The sequence below is a fragment of the Nelusetta ayraudi genome, unplaced genomic scaffold (genome assembly GCF_046127955.1).
Source record: "Nelusetta ayraudi isolate G7.1 ecotype Tasmania unplaced genomic scaffold, CSIRO-AGI_Nayr_v1 ptg000006l, whole genome shotgun sequence".
Classification (NCBI taxonomy): domain Eukaryota; kingdom Metazoa; phylum Chordata; class Actinopteri; order Tetraodontiformes; family Monacanthidae; genus Nelusetta; species Nelusetta ayraudi.
Genome location: NW_027466056.1, coordinates 2,296,653 through 2,318,845, shown reverse-complemented (window position 1 = coordinate 2,318,845; position 22,193 = coordinate 2,296,653). Strand labels below are relative to the sequence as shown.

General features: G+C 44.1%; 1 protein-coding gene across 3 annotated transcripts in view; it reads left to right on the top strand.

The window, feature by feature from the left end:
- The window catches only part of pkn1a (protein kinase N1a), a 34,028-nt gene extending 12,076 nt beyond the window's left edge, over positions 1-21,952 (top strand). The window contains exons 1-23 of one of the 3 annotated variants that reach the window (XM_076014399.1): positions 3,123-3,270; positions 3,790-3,984; positions 6,438-6,543; positions 7,603-7,751; positions 8,501-8,621; positions 11,507-11,652; positions 11,760-11,973; positions 13,005-13,199; positions 14,086-14,195; positions 14,301-14,444; positions 14,732-14,807; positions 15,235-15,370; positions 15,635-15,719; positions 15,980-16,059; positions 16,707-16,782; positions 17,214-17,305; positions 17,682-17,858; positions 18,181-18,243; positions 18,738-18,814; positions 18,927-19,069; positions 19,365-19,472; positions 19,712-19,792; positions 20,319-21,952. In XM_076014399.1, coding sequence (XP_075870514.1) covers positions 3,229-3,270; positions 3,790-3,984; positions 6,438-6,543; positions 7,603-7,751; positions 8,501-8,621; positions 11,507-11,652; positions 11,760-11,973; positions 13,005-13,199; positions 14,086-14,195; positions 14,301-14,444; positions 14,732-14,807; positions 15,235-15,370; positions 15,635-15,719; positions 15,980-16,059; positions 16,707-16,782; positions 17,214-17,305; positions 17,682-17,858; positions 18,181-18,243; positions 18,738-18,814; positions 18,927-19,069; positions 19,365-19,472; positions 19,712-19,792; positions 20,319-20,522 — 2,820 coding nt within the window. In that variant the 5' untranslated portion in view covers positions 3,123-3,228 and the 3' untranslated portion in view covers positions 20,523-21,952. Of the gene's footprint in view, positions 1-3,122; positions 3,271-3,789; positions 3,985-6,437; positions 6,544-7,602; positions 7,752-8,500; positions 8,622-11,506; positions 11,653-11,759; positions 11,974-13,004; positions 13,200-14,085; positions 14,196-14,300; positions 14,445-14,731; positions 14,808-15,234; positions 15,371-15,634; positions 15,720-15,979; positions 16,060-16,703; positions 16,783-17,213; positions 17,306-17,681; positions 17,859-18,180; positions 18,244-18,737; positions 18,815-18,926; positions 19,070-19,364; positions 19,473-19,711; positions 19,793-20,318 lie in introns of those variants that run through there. The other 2 variants (XM_076014392.1, XM_076014407.1) reach the window with 2 other exon arrangements.
- The last annotated feature ends 241 nt before the right edge of the window (positions 21,953-22,193 follow it).

Below are 22,193 nucleotides of genomic sequence, written 5' to 3'. Positions count from 1 at the left end.
CTTTCCTCCTCCTCAGTCGGCGCTTCCTTCTCTCTCTCATGCTGCTGCTTCATGATTGGCTTCTGCCCAAACAGGCCCATTGCCCTTTCCAGTCTGAATTTTATTCTTGTCTCTTGTGCAGATGGTCCACTGGCCGACGATGCTTGTTTATTTTTGCTGCACTGCTTTGCACTGTGCAGTGAAAGTGGCGCGTTCTTAAGTTTCTGTAACTTCGCTCTTTTTCCCCTTATTTGAAAGGAATTTTCAGAAAATGTTTCCCTATGGATCTCCTCCTTCGTATGGCCTAATTTAGTACTCTAACATTTTAGCATGCGGTACTTCTCTACTAGGAGCTAAAAAAGTTCAGACAGCGCCTTTGTTTTCACCATTGCAACAACTGCCTGTGTCCTTGAATTAGCATTAGCACAATTAGTCATCTCTTTGTAAACCAAACAGTGCTTTTGCGCCCTTTCCTCAACCAGTCATGACCTCTACTAAGAACTGCAGCTGCCTTCCTTCCTTGTTCCCTTGAAACATACTGCCCCCCCCCTCCCTCTCCAAGCAGGAACTTTTATGGCCTAAATAACTCTGGTGATAGAAATCGATTCTGACTTCCTCTGAAGCAATTAGCAGCAGTATCAGTCACATTGCTAACTTCTGTGGCAGGAATGTATAGCACTGTGGACAAGTTAATAAAAAGATCTACTTTTTTTCTATATATAGAATGAATGAAGAAGGAAGGTCTGATTGGCCTTGGAGCCCGACTAATATTGGAAGTAGGGCCCTCGCGCCTCCTTTCTGACGCCCCCAATTAGTTTCCCTCACTCTTCCCCTGACGATGGGATGATTTCTAATGGCCGTTTCTCTCTGCGCCCTCAGAAACGTAGTACAAGTAACGGACGAAAATGATTTTGCGTTTACCTTGGTGGTGAATGGAACACCTCACACCCAACTCTTATCTGCACTGACACTGTCACACTGAGTGCTGTGGCCTCACTAACCTGAGTGATGTGCCCACTTGTTTGCTGAAGGGTGTGCGGTCTTGCACGCGTATTATTGTGTGTGTGTGTGTGTGTGCGCTTTACCGCCTGTTTATGGCCCGTGTGGACACTGCATATGCAGGGGAGATATCACTCTGTAGGAAAAGTCCAGGCACTGTCCTCAGAGAGTGGAGGACACCCCACGAATGCGTGTTCACTACACACACAGCCAGCCGACTGCACTTGAACTCATGTTCTGTCTTGTCCCTCTCGCTGCAGCCTTGGGCTCCTTGCGCTGCTTCACACAGTCCCATTGAATTAGCCTCGCTGGGCGCCGCTATCCATTGAATTAGCTGGCCACTATTTCCCTGAATACAATGTCTGACTGTTCCTCCCTAGGCCACTTAACTAACAAGCTGTGTCTGAGTCAGTTGTGCCCCTTAGCTGCAGCCATTTCTTTTTTTGCCGTTTGTTTGTTTGGGTTCTTTTTTTCTTTTTTTTTGACGTTAACAGGATGAACAAGTCAGGGACGATTTTAGTTTTCACGTCGAGCCGTCGAGACGGATTATTAGGCCCATTTTTGCCGCTTGTCTCTAACTACATTTTTTTTTGCCGCTCACTTATCACAGTTGACCGATTTGAAAAAGGAATAAACGAAACTAATTAAAAACTGCACCCATTTGTCTCAATCCAGGGCTTTGACTCACTGTTCTGCCTCATTTAATGTCCCTCCCAAAAACACTATCTGATGGACCACATGTCACATGAGTTCCAGCTGATGATTCAAACAGCAGCCTAGGTGCTGACGGCGCCTCGCTAAGAGAGCATGTCCAGCAAAAGTGAATGAAAGAATAGGAGGAGGAGAAAAGAGAATCAGCGCGGCAAGCGTGGGAAGGAGAGGCTGCCGGAGTTTCTCAAGTTAAAATGAAAAAAAAGCTAAAAGTAAAAAAAACAAAAAAAGCATTGAGGAATTGCAAAAGCATACGTGAGACCTGCAGAGTGAACAGACTCTAAACACAATGCAGCATCATAGATTTGCTGTGAAGCTAAGGCTGGTTAGTTGGTCACACATCAAGAGTTGAAGATCACAAAGTGACCAACATGAAGTGTAAGCCATTCAAATTCTGATGCTGTTTCAAGAACACTACTTAAAACATGGGCGTTTGATTTCCTGTTCTGCACTTCTGCGATAGGTCTCCAGAACTATTCATTTTAAACCAAGATTTTGATGTAACTTGGCATTCAAACAATATGGCAAATAATTGGCAAATCGAGGACAATATGATGTTGATGATTTGTTCTTTAAATTGCCAGGCTTTTCATCAGGTGTCAGGTATAGACTGAAGAAAACCAACAGCATTCCTCATTAGTTTGGTAGGTTTCTCCTCAACTGAATGAGGTTCACGGTGTCTCCATAAAATATACAGATGATTATTAGCATTTTCCTTCATCAACAGACACACGGCCACTTTAGACCTTGCCTTCGTACCGTGACATGATTGGACGGTAGCTTCCGTCTTCCTCAGAAGGTCACCTGGGTGGCGTCGCGCAACGCATTTATATCCGCTGGCGTCACGTGATGCGTAACATGTCAACGTATGAAGATGACTCTTAAAATAGTCCTGCGCCTGTCATAAAAGAAAAATGCTAATTATTGTACATTGGGTTTCCGTTTGTTTGTTTTAGCCTTGCAATCTTCAGCCGCTGCTTCCAGTGGGTGGACCTGTCCCTGAATGTTTCTATAGGGGAAGGCATACGCCACATGGGGGTTGTAGATGCGTTGTTAAAGTGTGCAGAAATGCTTTCCAGTCGCTGGCTTTGATCCAGTACTTGGAGAACACATCCTTCCCCTGAGATCGAATCACTTCTAATGTCAAGACACCCAAACTGCGAGCGATTGAGCGCAAGCTCGTTGCCTCGCGTCCACACGTTGCCAAAACATGGAAAGTCAGGGTGTGTTCCAGATCTATAGAGTCTCTGACCTCTTTTTTTTTTTTTTTTTTCCCCTCCCTGTGTTTTACCCTCCACTGACAGCAGCAAACTCTCAGAGGAAACAGGAAAGGCCTGAGCAGCTTGGTGTCGGGACGGATATCCTCTTTTGGGGGCGTTCCCCTCCTCCCTCACTTAACTCTCCCTCGCTTTATCTCTTTTCTTCCCCTCGGCTTATTTTTCTCTCAGCGTGGCATGAACTGTGCTCCCAAGCTCATGACGGTAGCCGAGGATCGGTATTGTAAGATTTTCTGGAGGGGTCGCCCCATCTGAGGGGGATATGTGTTGGCATGGTGACGAGGTGGATGAGGGCAGCTCTGAGGTACGATTTTGTTGCTTTCATTTGTCAACCGGTTGCCTGAACAGCGACTGCAAGCGACGGCAAGCGGTTCGATGCCCGCCGTTCCATTGTTTTCCAAGTCCGTATCGGTTTACAACCTTCGAGAATTGTCGCCCTTTGTTTTTTTTTTTACAAACTTTGAAGCTTGTTGTTCGTTATTGCTGTATTTTGCTATTTATGGAGATGATGTCTTTTTCTTTTTTTTTGCAACTACTGACAGAGATGTTTAAGTTCCCCACCATGTTTGGTTGTCCTGCATTTTTGAAACTGAGATTTGTGTTTGAAAGCTCGGCAAACTGAGCCAAACCTTTGGCGGAACTCACAGCCGCTCATCTTTCTTCTTTCCTTTTTCTTATCTGACCATTTAGCCGACACTGAATTGCTGCCCTATCTTAATCGCCATCACTTCCTCTTCAGTCCGCTGAACTCTTTACACCTCCTCATGATGAATCGATTGCCTTGTAATTCAGACTCTGCCATATTCTCCCCCTCCACTTTTAGAGCGACCCAGATGGGCTGTCGGTTCTGGAGCAGCTTGGTCTGGACCAGAACTCTGATTTCTCAGACTCCAGCGTTCAGCAGCTCCTGGACGAGCAGCGTGAAAGGATCCGTAGAGAAATCCGCAAGGAGCTAAAAATCAAGGAAGGAGCAGAAAACCTGCGCAGAGCTACAACGGACAAGAGAAATGCTCAACAGGTGAGTCACAGTCGACCTTTGACCTTCTGAACCCCCGTCAAAGAAAATGTAAGTGTGAAGTTGTCAAGCAGTTTGATTTTTAATTTTCAGTTTGCTGTTGGAGCTGCGTTTAAAAACAATTCATTTAAAGGTGACAATAGAAGTTACGACGCCGAATGGGTTTCAGACCTGCATATTGCTCGTATACAATGTAATGTTTAATGTACAGTGATGTAAAAAGCCTTGCAGGAACATAAACTAGAGTTTTTTCAAGTAAGTAGCAGATGAATAAAAATGAGTTGAGTGTAAATACATGCGGTGTAAAGTGTGCAAATGTAACGGGTTGGTATAAAGACCGTAGATCAGTTTAGATTGCATCTTTACGTCTCTATTAATAGACACTTTTTTTGGAGTATGTAAGAAAGAGTTGTTTACAGTGTAGAACACCTTTTAAGAGACTGAATCACATTAACCACATTAGTTTGCACTGATGGCAAAAAGTTAGTTATAGGAAATCCAGTCAAAAACATTACAAATGTACCAAAAAGATTAGACAAATAAAGGAAGTTAAAGGAACTGTTGCTCAGTTCAATCGAACCAAAATCCTGTCTGAATGAGACCGGTTTGAGTCGTCTCCTAAAGATAACACAACAGTCTGTGGTTGATGGCATCTCACAGGTTGGGTTTGTAATGTGTCCACGGGACCGCGTGTAAACTCTGCTCAGATGAGCTGAAGGCCAGATTGGCTGTCATGGGCGTGTCGATATTGCAGAGTGGTTTGCAACCATTAAGGGTTTGAAAAGGTAAAACCAGAATTTTGATTTTATGCAGAACTTTTTAGGCTGTCTCTGCAGTGAATGTAATATTGGGGTGGTACACGATCTCATGTTACTTTGATTGAAGAGAGGAGCAGCTGCCTTTTGGGCAGTTTAGACAAGGTTGAGGGAGGGCTGAAGTTGAAAGAGCGTTGTGGTAATTGAAGCAAAACTGATGAAAGCATTTACAGTTGTCTTCATCTCATCTTCGGTTATGAGAAATCTCAGTTCAGCGAAGCCAAGTTCCTTTAATGGAGGAAAAAAAGCAAGATCATGAGCTTGTTAACAAGATTTTCCTGAGAAGGATGAAACTTTCTGCCAAAGTCTTTGGAATAAGCACAGAGATTGTATTCACTGAAGAGCACCTGTTGGTAGGATAAGAGGAAGTGCAGTCTGAGGCTGACCCAGAAATACTCAACAGAACCAACAGCGTCAAAGAAGCTAAGATCCTATAACCACAATAGACAACACTTTCCCTCATCACCAGCCATCATCAGTCATTTCTCTGAGTTTAACCATCACCATTTTTGTTAATTGCATGAAAAAAACCCAAAAACAAAGGCGCACATGCGTATTTTAAATGCAACTGTAATTTATCTGTCTTGCACTGCATTCTACTGTGAGCTGTAGTGTGTTTAAAATGACTCGGCGCAGAGCCACTTAGAAGGTTGAGGCTTATTACCACGTCCAAAATGATTTAGCCGATGGAATTGAAAACAAGGATGAGAGGAGAATATCTTAAAAGGTCCAGACGAAGGATTGATTTTGTCACGGTGGGTCGAAGGCGGTGAGAAACCTGCTCTGATATCAACAAAATCATTTCGAAAGTATCGGCAAAGACTGGAGCTCATGGAGCAGCCCAAAGAGACAGCGGTGTGCATGGTGCCACAAGGTGAGGAGGTGTTGACACAGGAGATTAGCCCAAGTTTAAATGGAGCCATTGCACAGATGCTCAGTGATCAATAAAAAAAAATTTCACAAGCGACTCCACATCATTGCAATCAAACAGAACCTTGCGGCCGGCGAATAACATGGTGACTGACTCTGTGGAAGAGATGCTTTTTGAAGCAACAGAAAACATTTCAAGGAATATAGTTTGTGAGCACCGCCAGGGAAGTCCTCCCAGCGGGCCCCTTCAAACATTAATCTCTGTGTAAAAGCCGTGTACGTCTACGCCCATGTGTAAACACAGTCCGCTGGATTCTCTTATTATCTATTTATAGCCTTTCAGTTAACGTTTGCACAGAGATCCACACAGACTTGGTGTTGATGTCTCACATGAGGCAGAACGGCCATGTGACCGACGACTCTCTATCTCTGTCCTTTGTGGTGTGCACATAAACTCAAGTGAAGCTGTAAAGCAGGACATGAATCAGATAGTTTTCCATCTGAAACTGATCCATTAAGAATGCACCGCATCTGCAGCTGTGTAGGCTCTCTGCTTACTAATTCATGATGAGTCCAAGCAAGGGAACAAGATTATCACTGAGAAGAGTGTATTTAATTTATATCTGTTTCTGTATCAGTTGTACTATGTATTATTGATAGTAATAATGCATCCAACCAGTGTCGTGAGTTTCACAATTTGTCGGGATTGCTTCTTCTAGTTGTCTTTAGCTCCAACAGTGAGAGTGAGTGGAATTTTGTTGTTATTTTCAGGTGGAGAGTCAGTTGCGCTCATCAAACCGCAGATTGGACGACCTGCACGCGCAGCTACAAGAACTGGACGCTCACATCGTGGTGAAAGGAGGGGAAGAAAACAAAGGTGTGCAAAAAAAACCAAAAAAAAACGCTCAACTCCTGGAGGCCCCCTTCCTCTCTGAGCTTCCTCTCTGAGCTTACCGAGACTGTTGGTTTAGAATGTTGGCGGCCCAAACCTGTACGCAATTCATGTTTTTTAACTGCTTGTCAATGTGCTCTGCAGAAAAGCTGATTTCACTGTTGGCTCTGCGAGGTTGGTGGCAACACCTCTGACCGGGTGTCCACCAAGACCTTGTCGTCGTGGCCGCCTTGTTTTTCCTCTTTACAAATATGTGCAAGCCACAATAGAAGCATGTTTGTAGGAGCCTTTAAACAGGCTGTTTTCTTCAGATCTAAGGAGGTTTGGTTTGGATAATGAGTCCGGTCAAGGAACAAGTAAACTTTATTATCACGCTGAGGGCCTTTTGTGTTGCAGACCTATATTCACTGCTCCAAGAAAATTAGAGGAACACCTCGAAAACACAACAAATCTAAAAAAGAATAAAATAAAAATGTCTTGGTCACAAAAGTATGCCACATGATTTGATGGAAATGAAAATGTCCACCCAATAGAGGGGAGAAGTCGAATACACCCAAAATATGGAAGTGAGAAAATAATGCAGCAGACTGATACATTTTGCCCAAATGTCACTGCAGCAACTCCTAATGAAACTCTGTAGTTGTGGGGCTCATCCTGTTCCTCCTTACGCAAAATAGAAGATACCGATCCTGCTGATAGTTTAAGGACCTCCTTCTTCTAACTTGGGACTTCCGAGCTAAATGGAACGTGGTGTAAAGTCTAAAGGTCCGCAGGTTCAGGTAGGAGGACCGGTAAGAAAGAGAGGAAAGTGAAGGGCAACAAGAGATGAAAGCAAAAGTACTGCTGAGTCGATCACTGATTGTTCAATGCGTTTGCATGCTCGCTCTCTGCTTGCCGTAGCAGAACATCAGGAGAGCAGCAGCATCATTTAAACTGCACGTCCAATTCCCTCGGTGGTGTACCCATGACGAAGGCCGCATCGTGTGAACCCCTCTCCAGCTTTCTTTTTATATCGTCCCCCAACCCTTTCTTTCCCTTTTACAGACGAGTGCCCTCAGTCTCCCGGGGCCGAGAGTCGGACGTCTGCCCACAAGGAGCGCATCGCCGCCCTGGAGCGGCAGCTCAACATCGAGCTCAAAGTCAAACAGGGCGTTGAAAACATGATCCCGGTCTACTCCAACGGAGCTACCAAGGTACAAGGCAATAGCCTGCCGCGCATTTCACTTCATTTTTATTCTGTATCATGAAAACAGTAATTCATATCTGATCACAAATTATTGCACATTTGTTCCAGTCCATGATTGAAAAGGGGCAGGAAGAAGAAAGTCTTCTGTTGTCAGGCCCTTTATCAGAAACAAGTTGAAGCAGTTAGTGAGATGATCTGTCTGACAGACATTTAACGGTCACTTGCAGAGAATAAAATGTTTTTTCTTTGTATAATAAAACACAATACTTATCATCATCAACCAAAACAAAGATGAAAAATGAAATAAATGAATAAACAGCACTGCTAAAGATTCTGTCTTGACACTTCAACAGATAACTATTAGCACATGCTTTTAAATCAATTGTTAAAGAATTAAGAAGGTTTAATTTGGGTGTCTGGAGGAAGTGTAACTCTACACCTACGTGGATGTGACCCCACCAGCACAGGAGCGTCGCGTACACTCGTCCTGCCGGTGTTTGTCCTTGCACCATGTTCACAAGCTTCCAATATGCTGGCTCAGCGTTTTAGAAACAATACATATTTGGGGTCAAAGGTCGCTCTTACCCCCGCCGCTGCCCCTTCCTTGCGGCACTTTCACTTTGCTGTTACACGTTACAGCTCCTGTTTTCATGGCAAAGTGGATCTGCTTTGCATGAAGCAGGCAAGAGACGGAGCGACCATGACTTCCTCTCGCCTCTCTGGTCATTTGCGTTTTATCGTCTCCCCTTCTCTCAGGATAAGAAGATGCTCCAGACGGCTCTGCAAATGCTGCAGGACAGCAAGACCAAAATTGACATCATTCGCATGCAGATCCGCAAAGCTGTGCAGGCCACCGAGCACAACGATGACACACAGGGTGAGTGTGACTCAATGACTGAATGCAAAGTGTGCCCATTGTCACGTGATGCTCTTAGCGTGCAGCACAAGACCTGCGCCGCTGCTGTTCCACGGACAGCGTCTCTGGCTGCAACAGCAAGTTTTGAATTGACGGCTCAAATTGTTGTGCTGCTCCCGAGCTGTGTTGTTATTGAGCCGTTGGCTTTCAGTAGTTTGCTTGCTGCTGGTGTAGTGAAGGGTGTAAATCACAGGCCCCGTCACGATATGACGCTGCATCGATCTGTCTGGATGACGACGCGATGTTTGCCGATATCACAAAGTCTGTCGCAATGCGACGTGTTTCAGTTGGGGAGCCCTGCGATCGACATGAGGTGAGATCCAACGGCCGTCGAACGCAGTCAATTAGTTGTTTGGAGTCGTTAATTAAATCATGTCTGAACAGCTCAGGGATGTTGGAGCGGCAGCCTTTCGTTGTGCACTGAGCGCCGTCGAGCTGAAGCAACGCTCTGAAAAGGAGTGCGAATTGAATCTGTGTTGCAAACATCAGTGACTGGCATCACTGATGTTTGCAGCGCCATCTACTGTCTGGTAAACTGTATCTGACATCAGTTTATCAAACAGTCCCACATTGTTGTATATTGTTTTAAAAAAATCCAAACTGAATGATGTAAGTTTATGTTTGGCTCCAAGTTTGACTTTAATGACTCTAAATTGTATGATATTGTGATAATTCATACAGCATTTGCTGCATTTCAGTGTGAGAGTGAGTTCAATAGTGCTGGATGATGGCACCAGACAAGGCAGATTTTGTCTTTTTGTCGCACTTTCTTTGAAAAAAATGAAATAAATGAAGTTGGCTTGTTGTCTCAGCTTGTTGTTCAGTTTGTCTGTTTTTTATCTGAAATGTTAAGTGACACAATCACAGGCAGAAGGCAGCTCTTTTCTCGTGGCGGATACTCAAATATATATGCACATATATATGTTCGATAAACACGATGCTAAAACACTAATTTTTGTGCATGAGCACATGGGCAGCACGTTGCTGTTTTTGGCCCAGTGGCCATCACAGCAGAGCGCCTGTTGGATCTTACTGTCGCAGCAGTGGTGGTTGTACATCCCTGGCAGCTTCTCATCTCGCTGATGAACCCATCTAGCGAGGGTTGGTCGTCAGTTCAGAAGAGAGCTGCAGGTGGACCTCTCCCCCAGTGGCCTTCCTCTCTATGAAGAGATGCACAGAGAGGAAGTTTCCTGTAGCCACTGAGTGAATCTGTGCATCATAAAGTGACAGCTTCGTGTGAAATCATCTCCCCGCTAGGCCCCGTGCTGCTGTGTGCTTCTTTTTTGGTCCGCCTGTCTTCTTTAGACCTCAAACACTGACATAGGTTGTGTATACAGTGTACACAGACAGACAGTCTCCAGGCACAACAGCCGGCGAAGAGGTCATCTGGCAGGGTCTGGGCTCCACACGAAACACCTTATTAGGAGATAAAAGCATCCACATCCATTTCAACCCGACCTCTGTCTTTTCTTCCCTTCTTCTTCCCCTCGCGTCTCCTTCAACTGCCGAGCTCCGGCCGTCCACGTCAATCACCCAGTCGCTGCTTTGTTCCCCTCCCTCGTCTCTCAACTGCCACTGCTCCTTTTTTTGAATGCTGATTGTTGCCGTTTCCTTTAATTTATCTAAAGCCTCTGCTCCTGTGTTGCAATGAGCTGTTAGTGTTACTTGCCCTCTGTGTGTCAAGCTGCTGCTGAGCCGTCAAGCCAACCGCTTAGCTTTGAGTGTGCTTCATGGGTGTCTCCCCAGACCTGGCCACACCAGGCTGACTGAAGGAGACTCAGTGTGATGCTTGTTGACCTCTGACCTCCTCAGGCCAGTTGTTCTGAGAGAAACCACTTGACATTCTGGAAGGTGCATTTTGCAGAAAATGTACAAATGTTTTGAATTGAATTCTTCATTCGAGCATGAAAAACACAAGTTCTAAATCAGGTTAATTGTTGATTAAAAAAAAACGAAAAGATCCAGAAACTTAACTATGCTCGAAAGGAGTAGGGATAAGTACAACACTTACTGAAACCTACCCCCCATTCACATTTCATCTGCATTTCAATGTATTAAAACAAGATCTTGTATGCAGCTATTAAACATTACCAACATTATGTTTCATTGTAATCAAATATGTGGTTATGCGCAGGCCTTGAGCATTTAATTTGTTATCACTCAGCATGTATTGTGTGTTATGAAGAAGAATGTTTCTTTGTAGAAGAAGAGTTGCTGATAGAGTCGTCGTGTTATAGAGAAGCTTTCCTTCTACTGACTCGTCATTTCCAGCAAAACAGGAAATATTAGAAATGAACCTTGGCACTTCAGAATAAAAAATAACATCACCCTCAGTCTCATATCCTAGGGCCGTTATTACAACATTTACACCTCAGTGATGACAACAAAACCAGAGGGATATTGGGCCCGGTTGGTTCTCTCTGATTGTATAAAGCGCTTTGAGACGCCTTTGGCTGTGATTTAGCGCTGTACAAATAAAGTTTTATTATTATTATTATTATTATTATTATTATTATTATTATTATTATTATATTGATCTTTTCATGGCTCTCTTTTGATTTTTAAAATCGAAAAACAAAACGGTAACATCATAAATGTTTGCCGGGCCGGGGAACACTGGAATATGCTCACTTCCCATCAGGTGCGTGTGGCTAATGTTTTATTAATGTTAATGCCGCTGATGCCTCCTGTCTAGTGCGTGATAGGCATTAGGCTATTTACCTATCTTAAAACCTTTCCTACGACTAATCGCTGCCTGAACAAAAGACTTTAAGTCTCCTCGTGCACAATGTCAGGAGGTCTCACCAAAATGCAAATTCACTAAGCCCATATTTCCCTTCCATCAGGTAACCAAGACCTGTGCGGGGTGGAGCTTCGTATCGAAGAGCTCCGACATCATTACAGGGTGGAACATGCCGTGGCGGAGGGGGCCAAAAATGTGCTAAGACTGCTCGGGGCCAGCAAGGTCCAGGATAAAAAGGCTCTCTCTGAGGTACAAATACACACGCGCTACTTGTTCACAACTAAGCCATCTTTCTATTAGATAGTATTCCAGGGTTCTGGATATGACGGGTCAAGGCCCATGTGCTCTCCTCATAGGCTCAGTCTCGCCTCAGCGAGGCGTCCCAGCGGTTGGACCTGCTGAGGGATTCTCTAGACCAGCGTCTGACCGAGTTGCCGGAGGACCATCCCAAAGCCAGCATCATCAAAGAGGAGCTAGTGCTGGCTTCTTCTCCTGCGTTCAGCTCTCGCCATGGTGCCCCCTACTTGCACAACCAGTACAGCACCCTGAACAAGCCATCGCCTCTCACAGGTGCCTTGATTTAAAGGTTAAGTGTGTAACATTTGGAGGTTTTGAGAAGAAACGGCGACACCAAATGGTTACATTTTAGATTGGAGCACTTATTCGCTCATTCTCCCTCTCCTGAGCTTGCCGGTTAACTACAGTGACCTGCACACCCAAACCTGGGTACCTCATCCACCTTCTTCTTTGTTGGTTTATTTAAAGATGCGAGCGTTCACTCTAATTATGAAACGCGCAGTCAGGCAACTGGATTGTCCACACCAGGCTTCCTTACAAATATGACAGTGCCAGATGGCAGCTAACTGGAGGGAAGACCCCTGATCAATGTATATTGTTGTATATTAGCGTATGTAAGAACCGTTTCAAGAGTAGGAAAATCAAATGAATTGTGCTGCTTTATACACTTTTATAAATGTTTTTAAGGACAGTGTATTGAGCTTTTACCAAAATAAAGGCCACATTTTACACACTGGACCTTTAAGCTGATTTTTGCAGAACAAAGGGACCAGCAATCAAACACAGGCACAAGGCATACCCAGGAACACCCAGGCCTCCTCCTCCTCACGCTCCTTTCTTTCCAGGAGTCAGCGTGGATGCAAGACATCAACAAATACAGACATTTGCAGTATACAAGAATTACGTAAAAGATAATCTAGTTTTCACTGCCATATTGCCTGTTGCCATGGCTATGATCTTAAAATCTGAATCAAACCTCAGAAGCGCTGAGTGTTTCCAAAAAGTTTAAATCAGGACGAGAAGTATTCCATCTTATTGCCATTGAAATTCCTGGCTCCAGTTTCCATATTCCCAGACAGACTTTGCAGTAAAAAAAAAAAAAAAATTCAGTAGTCTTTGCGTAGGTTCTCCTTATGTCCCACACTGTGCAGCTCTGTAGGGGTTCAGGCTTTTGCATGCTCATATGATTGCACTAGTGTGTTATTTCCAGCATCAAAGAGGTGCTTTTATTATTATTATTTTTATTAAATTTTGTCCCTGCTGTTATTATTCTTCCAACACGACTTCACTCCCTCCATTTACAGGCACTTTACAGGTGCATCTGCTGGGCTGTGTGGGCTTGTTGGAGGTGGTGCCAGGTCGCAGTAAAGGGACGGCCGTTATGCTGCCGTGCTACAGTCCCGGAGACACCAGGTCCTTCATGAGGGGCAGCAAAGGGCTGTATGGACGGAGCGGCTCGGTCAGCGGGAAGACACCCAGCAAGATGGATGAACTTTCTTGTAAGCGTTTGTGTGCGTGTGTGCGTGTGTGTGTGTGTGTGTCGAGCCGTAGTGCTCATCAGTAGTCAGAATTAATTTAGTCAGAAATAAAGAAAGTCATTGAGAATCTGTCCAGTTCCAGGCCGCTGAGCTGTTCCTTATGCTGTTGATGACAGATGGTGCCTCAAATCAATGAGACATTTTCTGACAGCGTAATAATTTAGTTGTCTAACGGTGCTGTTCCCCTTTTTAACAGCATCAATAATGCAAACGGTAGAAAGGGGCCACTTTTTATGCAGGGCTTCCTAGTGTTGTAGTGCTGGGGATTGGTCTTGGTCTCCAGACCACTTTTTAAGGGTCTTGTATCGGACTGGGCGGACTCTGGATCTATGATCAAGACCGGTCGAGACTCAGCCAACACTGTAATAACACGATAATTACGGAAAAAAATCCAGCTGCTGCCGTTTTACGCTCTGTTGGAGAAACGCAGAGTGACACCCTGACCCCTTACTCCGAGTTCATTTATTTTTTAATTTTATGAAGCAAAGTTTTTTTTGTTTTTGTTTTTGTTTTTTTAAATGGTTCAAAAAGGTTGGCAATGCAGCAAAATGATCAAGGAAATGATCAAAAGATTCCTTGCTGAAAAGAGATGTTGCTGTTCGATTTAGAGGCAAACTTGAATTTAAAAAAAGATGCCGGTCATTTTTTTCTTTTTTGTTGTTAAAGTCTCGGTCTGGTCTCAATCTCCAGGCTCTCTAGTCTTGATAATGTATTGGTCTTGGTCAGTGCGGCCTAGACTACAACACGAGGGCTTCCAGCAAATTAAGGACATTTTTTTTGGTCAGGCCACATTTAATGAAGCAGCTATTTATGACTTCAAATGAGCGCTGTTTATGTGTGCATGTAGCCGAGGTGAGTGCAGTGCTGAAGCTGGACAACACGGTGGTGGACCAGACGGTCTGGAGAACTGTTGGAGAGCAAGCCTGGGACCAGACCTTCACCGTGGAGCTGGAGAGGGTCAGTGGCTCTTTCCAGGCCATCAAAAGAAAATTGCACCCGGGCTGCTGCGTTTGTTCCTCTTTGACTTAAAGTCCACTGCTGCTGCTTCTGTTCGCGCTCCAGTCAAGGGAGATGGAGTTTGCCGTCTACTGGAAGGACTACCGCTCACTGTGCGCTTTGAAGTACGTAAAGCTGGAAGAGTTCCTGGACAATCAGAAGCACAGAGTTCAGCTGGAGCTGGAGCCACAGGGCCTGCTGCTGGCCGAGGTACACACACACACACACACACACACACACACACACACACACATCATTAAAAACAGAGAGATGGCCACACTCAACAGTTGGCTACATCCATAAAATCTGTCTTTAGAAATGCTATAAATACACACAAAGACATTGAAATGTGTGCAGGCACACCTGCCTGCCAGAAGCACCTGTGCTGAAAATCTCTTCTTTGATACGTTGCACTTGAAAGGTTCATTCACATCAGTGGCTTGTTTGAAAATAAAACGTGTGCGTGCGTCGCTCCCACTTGTCTGCGTTCTGCTCAGGTGACCTTCTTTAACCCCGTCATCGAGCGAGCCCCTCGTCTCCAGAGGCAGAAGAAGGTCTTCTCCAAGCAACAAGGTGATGGGAGGAGGAAAAAAAATATATATATGAAAAACAATAGAGAACTAACACCGAATTTTAATGAAATACACATTTTGGGCCTTGTTTTTATTGATAGAAAAGAGATTTTTATTTGTCAAGGGCACCACCTAGTGGAGAAGAGAAGATGATCGGCCACAGCATTAATATAATTTTGGATTAATTATTATATTATAGTTATGTTGCATATGGTATTATTATTTACGGTATTACAAATAATTAAACTGTTACCGTGTCTAAGTGTCTCTCGGGGTCCAGGAAGTGAACTTTGCAAAATGAAAATATGATGGGCTGTAAGAACAGATTCAATATTTAGCCTCAGCCAGCAACCGCGACTCCTCGGTTTCCATGAGCCGAAAACCTATTGTGACAAAAACACCCATCACTGTGTTCTCCTGACACCCAGGCAAGGCCTTTCTGCGCGCCCGTCAGATGAACGTGGACATCGGCACCTGGGTGAGGCTGCTCAGGAACGCCATTCCCACCGCCAACAACTCTGGGACCTACAGCCCCCACGCACACAGCCTGACGCTCAACTCCGGGTGAGACACGTACACTCGACTCCTTTGTACGATCGCGTGACCTTCGATAGCTGTCGTTCAAAATTGGCTATGAAACCGAGCTGCTGCTTTCCCAGAACCTTGATTTTCTTTTCCCCCCCCGGTGTTTCCTAGTGTGAGGCACATGATGCTTCTCTGCCCCCACCCCCAACCTCCACACAGAACGACCCTTTTGTATTTCTCGCTGCTTGCCCTCGCATCACTGTGTTTGGTCTGTATGTTTGTTTGTCTGTGCGCCTGTTCCAGGGAGGTCTCAGTGGAGAAACTGAGTCTGGACACCGACTCCCCGATAAGAGGCGATTACAAAAGAGACACGGACGCACACACCCCGGTGAGACAGATAGAGGGACGACCCGCGACTTGATGGTCGCGCAGTTTATCGCAGACTGAAATTTTGACAAACCCTCACTGTTTGGGGTCTTTATTGGTTTTGGTTTATTTTAAGTAGACTCTTTGCTTCAATAATCCTTCACATGTGCTGGAAAGGGGAGTGTCATGTCCGTACTGTCTTCTTAAAACAATGTGCCTCTTCATCCCCAAAGCCCCTTGTGTCTTTCCCCTGACGCCTCTTCCTCGTGTGTCCTCTGTCAGGACCAACTACCAGTGATTGAGCCCTTCTCCCCTCCAGACCTCACCCCAGAGTGCCCCGTCCGAACCCCATCCGTCGGCAGGTACCCTCAGCTCCACTGAGCTTCACTCATTGTGTACCCTGTGTGACGCCGTCGCCGCGTTGCGCCAAGTGTCACAAGCTGCGTTTCCACGGCCCCTAGAATTGCGCAAAAACTAAATATCACAATAACAGCTCAACTTGGAACCCTCATGAGGGTTTTGACGCCCCCCATGAGGTGGTTTTTCAGATGTATCCATATGGAGGTATATAAGTGCCATGGAAACATTTTTTTTTTTTTTTTTTTTTTTTTTTTTTTACACGGCAGCGGACGTGACGTACGGGGTCACGTGACCAGTTCACTTCAAGTGAAAATGGCGATGGTTGATGATTGAACTGAGGAGGAGACAGAATATTTTTTACAAGTAATCAAAGAGAAAAAAATATAACAAGCATTCTGGACAGCAAACAAAAGCAAATGTAATTCTGGTCACAAGATTTGACCAGAATTTCGGCTGATGCGCTTCACACCATTCAATGGAAATGCCTGCAAATCACAATCGTACTTTGACATAATTTTAGAAATATCACTTTTATTTTGCAAAAAAAAAAATGTAATGGAAAGGCAGCTCCAGTGTCTGGCAGGGCCTAACATCTGGATGGATTAACTCTTGATGCGTTACTGTGAATGTGTTTGTCCGTTTCAAGCAGTAAGCAGAGAAAAGGTCCGCTGACTCTCCAGGACTTCAGGCTAATAGCTGTACTGGGCAGAGGACACTTTGGAAAGGTACAGGTTGACCTTTTAATTTTTAATGTTTAAAAAAAATAAAAACAACTAAAGCATTTTGTCAATGCCTTCACCATCTTTTACCTGCAACATTAGTGCGCCTTAGGCAGCGGCAAAAGATTTCTCATGCGTACATTTAAAATTAAAAACTGAATGTTCAGCCTTCAGCATAGTTGAAGGAAACACATTTGGAAAATCTCGTATTTCATTTAGATGTGTTTTTTTTTTTCCAAAGCAACGTTTTAATTGCAGTAACAGTAACCGCTGTAATCGCAACACATGGCTTGGAATCAAACTATTTATACATTTAGACAAGTTCACATTCACACTGGGTTGCAAATCTATCGTACTGCTTTTTGTGCTTTTTTTTAATGTATTTATTCACTCACTCATTCATTACTTTTTAACGTGGTTGCTTCTTGTCTGTGCAGGTGTTGCTGTCAGAATACAAGAAGACGGGCACCATGTATGCCATCAAAGCACTGAAGAAAGGAGACATCGTTGCTCGGGATGAGGTGGAAAGGTGTGTGTGTGTGTGTGTGTGTGTGTGTGTGTGTGTGTGTGTGTGTGTGTGTGTGTGTGTGTGTGTGTGTGTGTGTGTGATCGGCTTTCTTTCACTGCAGACTAGTTGATTGCCTGCGAGCCTGCCCATTTCAGACCAAGTGTTGGATTTGGTATGAGTGCAGCTTTAGCATACGATGCACTTTGATATCTGCACTGCTGTGCTACAAACCCTCATTATCAGTGATGATCTGTTCAGTGACAGCTGGTTTCATTAACCAGAATAAACTGTGAATTATGTTTTTATGTGCTAATCTTTGTTTCAACCTCTTCTCCATCCTCCTCCTCCTCCTCCTCCTCTCCCCCGGTCACTCTTTTTCTTGCCCTCCTTTCTTCAGTCTCATGTGTGAAAAGCGCATCTTCGAGGTTGTGAACCTGTCGCACCATCCCTTCCTGGTCAACTTGTTCGCCTGCTTCCAGACGGCAGAGCACGTGTGCTTTGTCATGGAGTACACAGCAGGAGGCGACCTGATGATGCACATCCACACCGACGTCTTCACAGAGCCGCGGGCTGTGTACGTCTCTCCATTCACTGCAATCTCTTTTTTTTTTTTCCCAGCAAACCTCTCAGAACAGCAAGTGCAACTTAACCTTGACTTTGAATAAGACTGATGATTTTTTTTTCTTTTGAAGATGAGCAATAATCTGGTTGACAGCATATAAAAAATGCAGTTTAGAAATATATGTTGCGAATTCTCAGAATTGAAAAGTATGATATCTAATTTTAACCCAATGTTCTGAATGTGTAGTGCCTCTTAAGAATGAATATTACTGACGGAAAAAGGATATCAAAGTTCTATTATTTGCATTGTAATAAAGTCTTTTGCGTCTCTGCAGGTTTTATTCAGCCTGTGTTGTTCTCGGGCTTCAGTTTCTCCATGACCACAAGATTGTGTACAGGTGAGCGTCGTTTGAATGACTTTTTGCCTAAAGGAAACATTTTATTTTGAAACCCATCATTTCAGTCAACCTGGCTTTGACTTTTTCATAATGATGCTTTATGGGTGAAACAAACAAATCGAAATGACGCCAGTGACACTCAAAACGATTTGCTTCGTTACCATTTGCATGAGTGACACTTGATGAATCTGCAGTCATTTTGCTATGGGTGTGTATTCAATTTGGGATGACAGGCTTGATAATCAATATAAGCATAACTCCTCAGCTGTGAGATTTTACCATGCAGCTACTGTGATCGTCATCACCGTCTCTGAGTCATATAAAATATCGCTGTATGTTTTATCCGTCAAACCAAAAAAACTCCCAAAGACTTGCAAACTAGACTGCACGTCATTGCCCCTTTTACACTTCTTTCCATTTTCATGATGTGTTTTGTGCAACACTGAGAGAGGACTGATCCCCGTGTACATCCTTGCACTATCGCTTCTCTCTAGAGACCTCAAGCTGGACAACCTGCTGCTAGACACAGACGGTTATGTGAAGATCGCAGACTTTGGACTGTGTAAAGAAGGTGAACACCAGCGTTCTACCGGATGGTCTCGTTCTAGTTTCCATGTTGCATCTGTTCCCGTCAACCCTTTTGAACACTTTTTGTTTTTTGTTTTTTGTTCCCGCGTCTTTAGGAATGGGTTTTGGGGACCGAACCAGCACATTCTGTGGGACTCCAGAGTTTTTGGCCCCAGAAGTCCTGACAGATACATCGTATACCCGGGCAGTAGACTGGTGGGGACTCGGGGTCCTTATCTATGAGATGCTTGTGGGAGAGGTGAGAATGACTCAGCCTGTTCAAACACAGTTTAAAGCCAACTGAAGTCACTTGGCTCCAAGGCCCACTTTCATTGCCATTGTTTTTGGTGATTTTTGTGATGGCAACAAATGAATCGTCTGGCGAGTGTGCCGTCACTTCAGAAACGTGTTTCATTTTTTTCTTACCCATTTTCGTAGAGAGAATCACTATCAAAATTGCCATTGTCACTCTCATTGTGTCTAATGTGATGTGAGAATTGCAATCCTCTAAACTGTCTGGCCCGTCTGCGGCCTTGCCTTGTGTTTGTGTCTAGTCCCCGTTTCCAGGCGACGATGAAGAGGAGGTATTTGACAGCATCGTGAACGATGAAGTCCGCTATCCACGCTTTCTGTCTACTGAGGCCATTGGCATTATGAGGAGGGTAAGAAAATGCGTCCATAGCATAGAGCGGCATGTGTCTTTTTATTACGCTTTTTAGTATTTACTGCTTTTTAATCGAACACAGATGCACCGAAGGAAGACACTTTAAATTTCGTTGTACTCCTGTACGATGACTGTATAATGAATTCTATTCTATTGTATTTATCCTCGCGTCATCCTGATGTGTGACAATGATCTCAAACTGTGATTTGTCATTACTTTGTGGGATGTTTTGAATAGCTCTTGCGAAGGAACCCAGAGAGAAGACTGGGTTCTGGTGAGAAGGATGCAGAGGAGGTGAAGAAGCAGCCATTTTTCAGGGTAAGTACACAGGAGCGTAACACAGACGCAGCATGTTTAAAGTTCTCAAAACGGTCTCGTACGATGTTTCAGTATCTGGACCAACTACCCACTCTGTCTCAAACACAATGACATACAAGTTGTGCGAAGCTTCATGGAACAATCGTACAAATGTAAATATTTTTAGCATTTTTTTGGTGAACCCCTTCTCAGTTTGCTCTATTTTAGTAATGAGAAGCGAAAAAGCACACCCGCCACAGTTGTTGTGGTGCCACAACTACGCAAAAGGTACTCGTTGGGGTCTGCGACTAAACATATGTTAAGCTACAACTTAAGTAGAGTGAATATCAAATGCAGAAGAGGGATTAATGCTGAATGGGCTCCAGGTAGCACCAGCAGCTACGTCACAGAAAAAAGATGTTCATCATATATTACAGATGCGTTCAGGTACCGGCATCCACATGCAGAACTCAAAATTGCAGCAGCTGTTGTTCTCAGATGTTGCGTCAGCCTTTAACCAGCCTTGTGTGTCTCTGCACCGTCTCAGCATGTGGACTGGGAGGCACTGCTGCAGAGAAAAGCGCCCCCGCCCTTCGTCCCGTCCATCGGCGGCAAGGAGGACGTCAGTAACTTTGACGAGGAGTTCACCACTGAAGTGCCCACGCTCACTCCTCCGCGGGAGCCTCGCGTGCTCTCCCGCAAAGACCAGGAAAGCTTCCGGGACTTTGACTACGTCTCGGACCTCTGCTGAGGGTCCGAGGGGCTCCTCGATGTCGTGAATGTTCCGTCTGGATTCCATTGTGACGTTTGTACACAAGGAGAGGGACACGGTTTCCACTGACTTGTCTGTTGATTGTTTGTCTGCCAATAATTACACTGTGAATGAATGCGAAGAGGCAGAGGGCCTGTGTGTAAGTCCGTCTGGTCAAGGACTGAGAGCATTCGGAGCTGAACAGGCGGGTAAGGGGTCAAAGCATTTTATCAGAGTGGAAGGAAAACGAAAGCCCCCGTTGTTTCTGCAAACACCAGTGGTTTGTGTATCATGAAGACATTTGCCTTTAAGTCACCTCCTTCTGTCGTGTTGTGTGTTGATGTAGTCTCTTGTACAGGCGCAAGGAGGAGCTTGCTGTCTCTTTGTCCCCGCTGACAGGGTCCTGCTAAATGGCTGCTCATACCAATGCCTTACATTTGTACTTGTATTAGATTCATAGAGAAGCATTGTGCAAGTTGTGTGCGAGTTCAATTTAAATACTCGCAGCTTTTCTTTTTCCACCCCTGTGAAAAGAGGATATATATTTTTTTTTTTTTGTATAAAAGTGGGAGTAGCAACATTCAAATGTGCAGTTCTACCAATGGGGACGACGATGACCTTCGGTCCAAATGGCCGACACAAGCGGAACAAAGAGTTAACCCAGGGTTAAAAAACAAACAAACAATCATACTCCTCCTTGGACTTTTAACATATGAGTTTTATGATGGTTGCATCTCAGATTTTAAACTTTGTGACTTGCCAAGATAAAAGTAGTCACTTTACTTTTACAACAATTAACTGATTTTTATTTTTGTTTGTCATTATACAAAATATGTTTTTGTCTTGATTTGAAAATTTGGTATTGGGTATAAACAGGTGTAGCAGACACAGTCACAACTGCCAGCATCAGTGGTAGGCAGGTAATATTAAAATCTGAACACTAAGACGATGTAAAAAAAAAAAAAAAAAAAAAAGGTTATGCTACTGGTGTTCTTTTCTCATGATGCAATTACAGCTTTTTTTTGTTTAGTTGTTTTTATGTCTGTTTAAAGAGCCGGAATTGTTTTCAAAGCGCGGCTTGGTTCCCATCAGACTGTTCACTCGAGGGGTTTTGTTTTTTGTTTTTTTCAAAGCCAAAACCCTAATGCAGTGAGTGAAGCCTGACATTATCTGACAAAGGATGTGTTTGGAATATATTTCAAAATGCACAATTTCATTGAGAGCAAACAAAATGATAAATATTGAAACGTATGAGCCAGCGGTGGAAACTTCTTAAAATACTTGAGTGTTTTTGAAATACAGCAGAGGATTGTTGAGCTGTTGTGTATAATGGAGTGGATTTTACCTGCCTAAACTGTGTGTGACAACACTAAACCATGTTTAGAGAACTGTATGATTTTATTTTATAAAGTAAACCTGCAGTGAACATCTCTCTTTCTCTATAGTCTCTGTGACATTGATAGATGGCGTTAAGGGTGAGGCAAAAATAATGACACTTTGATTAAAAATGAACATCTTAAAACTACTTGTAGGTCTTTTAAGTAGGTTTACAGATGAATGACAGTGCTGTATTTATTTCCACTGCATTTCTGAGGGCACTCAATACAGCTGTTGTATTTATGTTGAGGTGAACTATTGGGAAACAATCAACACACTTTCAGCCTCCTCAGA